This window comes from Limulus polyphemus, unplaced genomic scaffold (genome assembly GCF_000517525.1).
Source record: "Limulus polyphemus unplaced genomic scaffold, Limulus_polyphemus-2.1.2 Scaffold1145, whole genome shotgun sequence".
NCBI classification, from domain to species: Eukaryota; Metazoa; Arthropoda; class Merostomata; order Xiphosura; family Limulidae; genus Limulus; species Limulus polyphemus.
The window spans coordinates 141,049-153,394 of record NW_013666755.1 but is presented as its reverse complement, the minus strand read 5'-3'; the positions used below and the strand labels follow the sequence as shown (position 1 = coordinate 153,394).

The window sequence follows — 12,346 nt, the reverse complement described above, 5'->3', positions numbered from 1 at the left end:
CTTATGAGTCTTGGAGAAAGTAAACAGTTATTGTACTGCAGATATGTGTATGATGCTTCCTATAATTGTAAAATCCAAATATTGTGTTCAGCCTTTTTTAGAATACTTGTACAATCAGCACGAAAGTGACAAATTTACAGTTTAAAAACAGATAACTACTGTTTGCTTTTTCGGATTGAAAGTTAAATATTTTGGTGACTCTTTCTTAACTATTTGTTGCCACAAACCCACCTTAGTTCCACTTCAGTAGTTTCAAGTAATTTAATTTCAAGAAAAAAAAACCGGATTTGTATCTTTGCCCAACGATCATTTAATAAAGCTTGTGATTTTATTGGTTTTTCATTTAATGCTTGAGAACGTAAAATATTCTATTAGTAAAAAAATTGCTTATTTATTTCGCTAAATGGTATCATCTTAAAAGTGTTACTTTAACCTCAAGTGAGAAGGTGACGTCTACCAAAATGTCCTGTTTCTCTAGAGTTAGGCCCGGCATGGCCCTGGTATAATCTTTATCGAAACAGATAAACATTTTCTCTGTACTTGATGTAGAGTCATGCCTAGAAGTTATAGGGCATCAAATTGTTCGACTGTCCAGAAATGGTGTGAAGCAAACAGACATTATCAGAACTGTAGAGTGCTCCCAGTGCACTGTATCCGAAATCCTGAAATGTCGTCGGACTACAGGAAACATTATTCCAGGAAAGTCTGTTCGTAGACGCCGAAAAACTAATGTCCGAGATGACAGTGTATTGATCATGTTAACACGTCAAGGTCGAAAGAAGTCTTGCAACACCTTACGACATGAATGGTATGAACACATTCATTTCAGACTTTCCAGAAGAACAGAGAATAGGAGACCGACCAAACAAAGTTATTTTGCAAGAAAGGATATCTTTAAATCGATATTAACCAGAATCCACCGTCGTCACCGTGTTACTTGGATAAGACAGCCTGCCAACTTACAGTTAGGACACTGGCGACGTGTCATATGTTTAGATGAGTCCTGTTTCCGGCTTGTTAAAGCTGATGATATGATTCATGTTTGATGTTTGTCTAGAAAATAGATTAGGGAAGACTGTCTTTCCCACAGGAACTATACAGGAGGTGGTGTAGTACACGTTTGGGTAACTATTCATCATGGTGGAAAAATTGCTCTTCATATTCTCCAGGGAAACTTCAATGACGCCTACTACTGGCATCACATGGAGACGATATTTCTGCCATACGCTAGGACAAAGTTTGGCAATAGCTTTATGTTCCAGGATGACAATGACATTGCCAACAGTGTGCGTATTGTACAGGATTGTCTCGACCAGGAGGACATTACAAGATTTCCATGGCCACCAAAGTTTCCAGATTGTAATCCCATTGAGAACTGTTGGGTAAAACTGAGCCCGAAAATTGCTAACCACAACCCTAAACCAGCTACTATATCTGAGTTTCAATGCCTTGTTGTGACAAGTTGGGGATGGAATGAAGATAGATTACATCAAACACCTCATCGACAGTATGCTACGTCGCCTTACAAATATTATTAGAGTAAGAGAAGGACTAACCAGTAGTGAATGTTTAATTTGAAATGATATAAGGTTACAGATGCTATTTAGTACATATGTAGATGTTTAATATAGCATGCATTTTTCAGATTGACATCGCTAAGTGTATTCGTATTCTATCTTAATAATAATTTATTACAAAATATGCAAACATTTTGGCCAATAAGCCAAAGTCACGAGCATTTGCTGTCTTCATTTAAATTCTCTGAGGCTACTTGGTGTAGATGTTGAAGCAACAGAATCTTCCTCCTCTAAATAAGAATGTGCAATTTGAAGTAGATTTTCTTTACTTCAAGTACTTAAAAAGTGAAGGCTAGACATTTGATATTGTTCACAGAGCTAAATATAACTATATAACTTGTTGCGTTTGATTGCTGTTATTAGAGAATGACTACATCATAATGAATATCGTTTCCTACCATTGATGACTTTCAGTCATACCGTGTAAGCAGGAGACTGATTTCGGATGTATCTATAACCAGTCGAGATAATAATAACATTACTTGCACTAGACAGTCAAAACACTAGAAAATTTGTTTAACAAACATCATACCTTAACTCTTAACTGTTTCAAAGAATTCCTGATATTTCAATTTATGCTGGGTTAATAAGTTTGTTTGACGAAGCTTTCACTGCTATGTTTACAGACAAACAACTCTCTCAGTGCTAGGTTTATTTTTAGACACACAAAAAAAGAAGAAAAAAAATTGGTAGAAAATTCCAAACTCCATAGAAGTGTTTTAAAGATATCTATATATATACCCATGTCTAGGGGGGAGAAATGTGACCATGGAAGTGCTCTTGTGGGAGGAGGGGATATGTTTGGGACCATATTAGTGCTTTAGAAATGGAATATATGTGTCCAAGATAGTGCTAATAAGGTATTCTAATAAGCCAATGATCTGTTCCTTAACTACAGCACACCATTTTAAATATTTTAGATGATTCTCTCTGACAGTATGGATTTCTCTACTAGCCCTGACTTCTATGTAAAGATGTTTGAATACTGTGAAGTACATGATGACGATTGTCAACATAATACCTCAGAAAGAGAAATGTATTATCAAAATGGAGATCATGTGTGAAACTGTTGGAGAAAATAGTGATGTTGATGAACACTAGGTCATATCATTTGGTGATAGCATAGAAGACAGTTCTCTTGGCGATTAGCAATACAAAGGACAAGAAGATTTGGAAGAATAATTCATTAGGCCTTAAGATGTATCCTGGTCATGTATCAGGTGTGACTTTAATGAATCAAGAATAAATCAGCAAGCGACAGTCCTGTTGTAAAAGACTTCGTGCTGCTGATGCCCTGGATAAAAAAGCTTCAATGATTGGACATATGCAGTACGAAAGGTGCTAAAAGTGCAAATGACAGACCAGCTTGTTGTGAGAGATACCAAAGAACAGGATAATAGCAGAGGTATCTCTCACAACTATATCATTCCTCACGATGTCCCAGTTAACTGGGATCGCTGGCAAAAAAAAAAATGAAAAAATGGAAATGTACGAACTGAAATATATATGGGCATGTCGTACACAAATCAAGGGCTATATGATCTCTGGCACTGGGTAAAGCTAAGAAAAGTAGTCAGGCAGTTTTAACTTGCCTAGCAAAAACAAAATTTGAACCATTACCAGCTAGGAAGGCAGTGGAGTCAGAATATAGTACTTTCCTCTAGTTTCTAGCAACCCAGATGTAAAACTACAAACTACCCTGCAGGCCTCCAATTCAAGATTTGATGGTAACAAAGAGGAATGGTTTCTAACAGTCAAGTGAAAAAGATCAACCTAAGGCGAAGAGGCAAAGAGCTTCAACGTCAAAGGTTCAGAAATGTGTACGACCTCTTACACAAGGAGTTCCAATTACTGCGTCTCTAATAAAGATATAAAGGTGAACATTGAATAAGAGATGGAAAATATATAATTGTAGTAGGTTGGGCATTCAATAACAAGAGTGAAGAGAATGAAGACAATTCTGTGTGGTGCAAATCTCAATGATGCGAAAGAGAACGATCCAAGATCAAGTAAGGAATTAAGAATACAAAGACTTTTTCTGAGTGGAGTGCAAGAATATTACAATAAGAGGAGAGAGCAACAATAAACTAATGGCGAAATAGAATGACCATTAATGTGCAAGTGATCCACTTTGGTAGGATAGAAACACCTTAACAACTACTTGGATCAAAGAAAACAGCACGACAAACTTATCCTTACACAGCCATCTACTTCACTCTTAAGCTTCTAGATTTTCGGATCTGAAGGGCTATCCAGCCAACTACTAAAATAGTTAGATTTTATACCGTTGAGTCAGAGATTGCCTGTTAAAACATTTTCTAAAGAATTATTTCACTATATATATTAATTATGAGATTTATTTTACTGCCATAATACGAAATTTATTGATCCTGTCATTTTGACTAGACTGGATATAGAACTTAACAGAGATAGTGTTTTACACAAAGCTGGATTTTTTTTAACACATGCAACTTTTTAAAAAACTGGGAAAATGGCATCCACATATTGGTTACATACGGCAACTATTGTTTTTGTTTTGTTATTGTCCAGCATTACAGATTATCGGTGAAATTCTTCAAGACTGGTCTAACTCAACGATAAGTGATGAATTAGATGATAGATTGGACTTGGTTTAATATCCCAAAAGAATAAAGTAGTACCATTAATGCTACACATTCTTACAAGCTTATATGAATATAAGTTCACTGAGATGAGTAAAAAAAAACAATAAAACACCATACATGAAATGTTTGTTCACGAATATCCTCTTACTGACGTCATGCATACTGGTTTAACCTTTCTGCATTAGTCCATAATTGTTGCTGACATTCCAAGATATACTATATTAAAAGTAATTATGAAAACAATTAATAAAATAGGTATAGAATTCAACTATTATATAATTCATCTCTCTCTCTCTTGTATGTGAGTTATATGCACCAGACTAGAGCCACTAACTGATAGTTTACACAGATATTGGAGGTCATTTGACTAACCAGACAGTGCCACATAAGCATAATTTGTGTAAAAATATAGGTAGTAACAGTATTCTAAACAGTAGTATGGCGGATGTATTCATAGCTCTCAGGACAATAGCGAGCAAATATTGTCTATAATCTTGTTATAAGTACAGGTGAGAATCCATATTTACATATCTAACAACAATAAACAATAGTTTATTCGATGGCTGAGAGGAGAACCTTATTATATTCAACATACAACATCAAAAGTGAAGCATGAGAACCTTATCATATTCAACATCTAAAGTGAAGCATGAGAACCTTATCATATTCAACATCTAAAGTGAAGCATGTGAACCGTTTCATATTCAACATCTAAAGTGAAGCATGTGAACCGTTTCATATTCAGCATACAACATCAAAAGTGAAGCATGAGAACCTTATCATATTCAACATCTAAAGTGAAGCATGTGAACCGTTTCATATTCAGCATACAACATCTAAAGTGAAGCATGTGAACCGTTTCATATTCAACATGCAACATCTAAAGTGAAGGATGTTAGGGTCTAAAAGACTATGAGTTACATCTTAGCAAAATTGATGCCACCTTTACTGGTAACACAAAATAATTGTTATTTACAAGGTCATTCCCTCATGAATAAGGCAGCTGGACATCAGCTCAGCTTACATCAAAACAGTGATCCCTAGCATTCAGGAAATGTGGTGAAACGTGAAATGTTTCAGGAAATTCAGGAAATGTGATTGATAATAACCGTGGATATTATACGACAAAACGCTCTCAGTTATAACGCGTGTTCTCAATTATTAGAAAACCAGTTAACATCACCATCGCCATTTTCAGCTAGTCTTTGCATACAAATAGTGAAATTAATTGTCACATTATAACACCCTCACGCCTTAAAGAGCGAGCATTTTCGATGACAGGTTTCGATCTCGCGAGCTGCAAATTGCGAGTTAAGCGCCCTTACCACCAGGCCATGTCAAATCCACTAAGGATTTTTTTAGCGGAAGGCTCTAGATGTTAGCGTTGTACATCCGTGCATTTATCATTGACTCAGTGCAGGATTCAAACACAAGAAACAAATACCAAAATGTCAGTATGTGCTTACTGTGTATACATGTAATTGTTTACAATATTTTAGAAGTAATTTTAACAGTACCAACAGGTGGACGTAAACTAGAGTTAATGAGCTAACCAAGCTCAAAATTATAAGAAATAAGTATACCCAAAGGTGACCACTAACTGCCTTCCCGCCAAACTACAGTCAAGCCGCAACGTTTCAATATTATTGTTGATGTCCAATAAAATGAGATCTACATACTAAGGAAACACATGCTATATAAATATATATATATACGTAGACTTACTATCAATTGAAGCTATAACATTAATAACACTAAGATGATTTTTAGTGAGTTTGCCCATATCCTTTCTAGCAACATGTAATTATTAGTTTTTGTTTATTTGTTTGCTTTTTTTTCCATCCAACTTCCAGTCAGTAGGAGGAGGCTAGATAACATTAAATAGTTGCTTCTTCTCAAGGCATTTGAAAAAAAAAGTTTCCTAGATTGTATTCAGCCACCAAACTGGACACAGTAAGTTCTTAGTCATCTCAGTTCAGGTTGGTTTGTTTCTGTGACGAGTTATGGTACTGAGATAGAGTTGTAGAACCTAGTGTTGAAGAACTTTGTTGGAGTGCAATATATTAAGCATTCAGAACCTAGTCACAATTTTGACCAATTAATAATGACTTACATTTTGCTAATGGAAAGAGAATATGCATGGTCCTATCTTGCTATAAGTGCTGTCTTTGATCTCGTTTCGAACTGGTAACTAGCTGGTATTTTATGGATGGGTTTGCTGTAGTAATTATAACCCAGCATAACCTGTGGTACAGGTGAGCTGCAGCTCTGCATAAAAATCATCCAGTGCCACCAAATCACAATTTTGAAAGAGTGGACTGTGCTAATAATGAATGCAGTTTGATTAATTAAAACCATTAACATAACATATCTTTATTAATTTGACTAGTTATATTTTTTTCCGATATCTGTGCATGGTTTGAAGTCTTAGATAAACAAGATGTGTCCAATCTTGAAATTCGCTACTTTTGCACTTAGAGATTGTTTCACAAGGTTATACGTTGGTTTCAATACTTGTAAGTGTTCACACCTAGCTGACTTATTGGTTAATTGGTACACTGGTTTTAAAAAGGCTACCTAGCATATTAATAATATTTTCAAAGAGAGAAGTTGGAAAACATGATTTTCCTCTTCTGTTAATGGAGCTTGTTTGATGGTGAGTGACGTGACATACTGGGGTGTTCTTGTGGAGATAAGAATTGTAATATTGGTGGTTGTAATAAAAGCTTTGTCAGAATAGCCTTGGTTGTGAACAGTAAAGTTCATATTTTTTTATCATGTAGTCGTTTACAGATAATTTTTTTTGTTTGAAGTTAAACATCAAGCTATACAATTGGCTATCTGTGCTCTGCGCACCTCGGGTATCGAAACCCGGTTTCTAGCGTTGTAAGTCCGCAGCTGTACGGCCGTGCCACTGGGGGGCTACACAGAAAGATCTGAAAGAGTAAAGACGTTCGAGTCTCGTATTTTGTTCTTAATTTGCTCAATAAATATTTTTTAATTTGTTTTAAAATTTGTCTATAAATCTCTTATTTCTTGGTGAAGATGAAAACAGTAACTACTCTATCAAACAAATATTAAATAATTTCTTGTTGTTATGGTTTAGTTACTTGTCTTAGGTGTACGTTAGAATACCACAAGAGTTAGAAAAAGAAAGAAACGAGTGTCTTCTGAGCTCAGGGGTAGAAGGGGAAAGAAATAAGTGGTTGATATTATATATTATATTATTATACATGTTTCTAATGACGAATCAAAAGACACAGGGTTTTTCATTAGAGGATAAACACAGCGTTTCAAATTTTTCACACTTGCTTGCAACATACCATATTTTGTTTATATGCTGAAAGCTGCACCTTGTTTCAGATGTTCTTTTATACAAATATATCAACAGCGTCTGCAGATCCGATGCAAACCCAACCACAACTCAAACAGTTTGTATGGTTCGGATAATCGCGCAAAGCTACACAATATTGAAGTGGTATACTAGAAGGAAGGCGGCTAGTCAACACCACCCACCATCAACATTTGGGATACCCTGTACTAACTAATAGTGGGATTAGCTGTCACATTATAACGCGCCCATGACTGAAAGAGCGAAAGTGTTCGGCGACGGGCTACTCTGATCGAATAATGGGATATGAACATCAGTCACTCTTATAGCTGAGCCGATTTTGCGGCAATTGAACGTGAGTTTTAGACCCTCGAGATCACAGTGTGGAAAGTTAATCATTCTAAAGTGAAAGAGACGAAGACAATTATAAAAATAATTAATATTTCTTTCCCATTTTCACACTGTGAGCTTCATAAATAGTAATTCTAGAGAATTGTTTGTTTGTTTTGAATTTCGCGCAAAGCTACACGAGGGCTATCTGCGCTAGCCGTCCCTATTTTAGCGGTGTAAGACTAGAGGGAAGGCAGCTAGTCATCACCACCCACCGCCAACTCTTGGGCTACTCTTTTACCAACGAATAGTGGGATTGACCGTCACATTATAACGCACCCACGGCTGAAAGGGCGAGCATGTTTGGTAGGACGGGGATTCGAACCCGCGACCCTCAGATCGCGAGTCGAGCGCCCTAACCACCTTTTCCTACCCACCGTATGATCGTTTCTTACACACCGTATGATTGTTTCCTTACACACCGTGTGATTGTTTCCTTACACATTGTACGATCATTTCATACACACTGGATGATCGTTTCCTAATTACCGACTCAGAATTTTCACAGTTTAGAAACTCTCCAAAAGGTTTTATGTGTGTAAGTGACGTAAATAAAACAGTAAGTAAAGGCTAAACTTATGACAGTTATTGCCCATCTACATCCAATGCTTATTCTCACTTGTATGATGTTGAAGGATGCCAAATACACACTTCCGTACTTATATACCGTAACCGGCTATAAAAGAAGGAATGAACCTCCCCGAGGACGTTCTCAAGTGACGATATGTTCTAGATTTGTTGATATAATTCTTGAAAAAATATGCCTCAAATGTAGGATATATGTACATACGAATAAAAATAGTATAATTATTGCAGTAACCTGTTAACGCATGAGCGTGTAACACAAGAAGAAACACATGTGTTCACCGTTAGACTTTAAAATTTGATATGAAAGAGACTTAAAGTAGTTTATGACCTGCAAATAAAAATTCTATTCGTCAGATGAGTTAGATTTGATATATTCTCACAATTTTCACCAGCATGTAGCCAAGGCCCACCTTGAGGACCTGCTTACGGCTCTAAAAGTAAAGTGAATGTTATTTAATCTACGACTAGCGGTACGAAACACAGCTTCTAGATACTGCAATACGTGTGGTATGTAACTTCAGTAAGAACTTTAAGAATAAACTATGCGTTGTTTCCAAACAATAAGACACTATCGGTTATTACAGGAACAGTACTATCTGTTATACGCGCTAAAATCATATTTCGACATGTTTAGTTTAAAAAATAGATCATAGTCAACAGAATTAAAAACGGCTTTGTACTATCTAAAACCCCATTACGTACGTAAAAATGTTTGTTTTCAATTGTACTTGGGTTTATGTCGAGTTGTGTAATAATTTCAGTTTGTATCTTAGTACAGTTTTGGCCAAAATGTTTGCATACTGTTCAATAATGATGTTATTGTCTACATGCATAGAGTAGTTACTAAGTAATAACAGAGAAAGTAGGATATGATCGTACAAACATCTACGAGTTATTATTCTGGTCTGTATAAATTATTTTGAGAATTTATTCGTCAAAACACACATACACACGATCATACGGTGGGTAGGAAATGACCGTACAGTGTGTAGAAAATGATCGTACAATGTGTAAGGAAACAATCATACGGTGTGTAAGGAAACAATCATACGGTGTGTAAGAAACGATCATACGGTGGGAAGGAAATGACCGTACAGTGTGTAGAAAATGATCGTACAGTGTGTAGGAAATGATCATACGGTGTGGCAAGTACTTTGCGAATTTTGTCTAACTTAATGTCTGAATGTGTAAGATTAAGTAAATTGCTAGACTATTGTATGTGCATGTTTGATGAAACGTATATCAATTACGAAATGTATCTTCATTTGGATAGACTGTTATAAACAGATAAATCGTTAACAAATGACGATGAAATGAAGAATAGGAGTAAGATGAGCGGTTGATGAATTAAATAATTTTATTATACGCCTTTTACAATGGTTGGTTTTTACACCAATGGGACTGCGATAAATTTACAATGCTAAGATCCGTGTTTGATTCCCCGCTGTAGATACAGCACATAGCTCGATGTGGCTTTGCTTTAGAACATACAAACAAAATATAGTGGTTGATATAGTAAGGAAATAACAGTAGAAAAGTGATTACTTTGGTGGATGAAATGAAATGGAAGTGAGAGAGTACAAACTAATTATTTAGAGATGATGTAAGGTAACTAGTTGGCTGAGAAATAAAAATGCGTGTTGGTTGATTGTATACATAACCCTAAAATTAATTTTATAAAGAGATGACAGTTTAATTCAATAGATGATACTTTGATCAGAATGTAATGATAAATAGTTGTTAGTATCATTTAAAATGCTTAAAGAAGATGGATAATTACTGGTTGGATAGATAAATATAGACAAAGGCTAAAGGTTGAATGATTGAGTAGCTTGTTGGTTAAAGAGTTTAAAAGTTATGAACAAAGAAAGTTTGGCAGATAAAACAGATACAGACTAAAGGATAGTCAATTGGATGCAAGGTTATATTCTGACATTTTCGTCGAGATCTTATTTCCCAGGTTTAGAGGTTTGATAAGATTTTTTTTTCCAGAGGGAGTCATATTAACCATATTCAACAGTTATATTATTATATAAAAAAACAACTACACAGTGAGCATTATGAACTAAAAGTATAGGACAAAAATTAAGCTTAAGCATAGGTTATACATTCTTTGTCACAGCGCAGAAAAAATAATTCTAAGTTAAAAGAAGCATTGAAAGTAATTTAGATGTGACTCAACCTGATAACGTAGACATATTAAACTAATCACTGATACTGATAACGAAGACATATTAAACTAATCACTGATACTGATAACGAAGACATATTAAACTAATCACTGATACTGATAACGTATACATATTAAACTAATCACTCATACTGATAACATAGACATATTCAACTAATCACTCATACTGATAACGTAGACATATTAAACTAATCACTCATACTGATAACGTAGACATATTAAACTAATCACTGATACTGATAACGTAGACATATTAAACTAATCACTGATACTGATGACGTAGACTTATTAAACTAATCACTGATACTGATAACGTAGACATATTAAACTAATCACTGATACTGATAACGTAGACATATTAAACTAATCACTGATACTGATAACGTAGACATATTAAAGTGATCACAAATATTATCGTACTAATCTGAAATTGTTCCATTTTTTCGCCTCACAAAGGATTTTATATTAATACATAATGTTTGAAAGATATTTCCAACTACGTAAATCTAGAACAACGAGTTTGAGTTTTTGGTATATTAAAACCTATTACGTATCTCTTTTATACTGATTGCGTTTATTAGTCGTTGCTAAGCGCAAAGCTACACAATGAGCTATCTGCGATGTGCTCATGCGTTTGTTACAATGTGATTTTTGCGTTGTAATTCCTCAGACTTAATTTGTACATGAAAACGCTAAATACTCTAATGTATGCTCACGGATATGATAAACGAACTTTATTGTTGCAATAAACGATACATACCTTGATTATGTATTTCATTCTCACCTGTGCTCAAAGGTTTTAACCTAGTAAAACGTTTCACTAAGTTAGTACAAACAGTATGAGACGCTGTAGAGCTTGGTCTGAAGACAGCTGCAATAACATTGGTACAAATTTTAATATCAAAAATATATCATGGGGTAACTTTCAGATGTCTTTATTGTTTCTAAATTAATAAAATCTTAGCTATATATACGAGAAAATTAGAGGAGAAAAGTCCAGTTACACTCTTTGTTAAATAGTAAGACGTAGTTGCTTCAATTAGAGAACCGGAATACTGGTAGTTAGTTATAGTTAGCGTTAAATCGTTATATAATTTAGTGTAACCCTTGAAACTAACAATGCAACTATAGAGTAGATCTGAGATTTTTTGCATTCGAGAATTTAAATTAATGCTGGTTACTCTCCATAAGTGTACAGCTTTCTGGTTGTATGAGCGTTATAATGATGTTATGCTTAAATAGAACAATAAACTCAATCATTGATCGTTTTCAGAAAAATTTGCACACATCAAATAACTTTTAGTTCCGTTTATTTGAATATCACTTTGGCATGATATAAAAGACTGTTTAGTTTATATATATAATTGGTTAATATATTTTGTAAGTGAACATTTTATTATTACTTAGTTTTGTTATAATAAGAGTTAAAAACAGACGATTAAGTGATAATATATTGATAAAGACATAAATAGTGTAAGACGAACGAAAACAGTAGACAGACAATTGCAGAATAGAGTAAAGTTACGGGCAAGGAAAAGCTCGGCGTGAAGTTAACTACGTAGAAGTTATAGGCCTAACGTTTAATATGTTAGAATAAGACTAACAGTAGAAATGGAGATAATAAGAAAAAATATTCCGTCAAAGT

The 12,346-nt window shown here is 34.7% G+C and overlaps 1 protein-coding gene across 6 annotated transcripts in view; it reads right to left on the bottom strand.

The window, feature by feature from the left end:
* The window catches only part of LOC106462337 (receptor-transporting protein 3-like), a 77,981-nt gene that overhangs the window by 60,222 nt on the left and 5,413 nt on the right, over window positions 1-12,346 (bottom strand). Inside the window, exon 1 of one of the 6 annotated variants that reach the window (XM_022389570.1) lies at window positions 498-915. The exons of 3 other annotated variants lie outside the window; for them this stretch is intronic. In XM_022389570.1, the coding sequence (XP_022245278.1) occupies window positions 498-529 (32 nt within the window). In that variant the 5' untranslated portion in view covers window positions 530-915. Of the gene's footprint in view, window positions 1-497; window positions 916-12,346 lie in introns of those variants that run through there. 2 more of the 6 variants (XM_022389573.1, XM_022389569.1) reach the window with 2 other exon arrangements.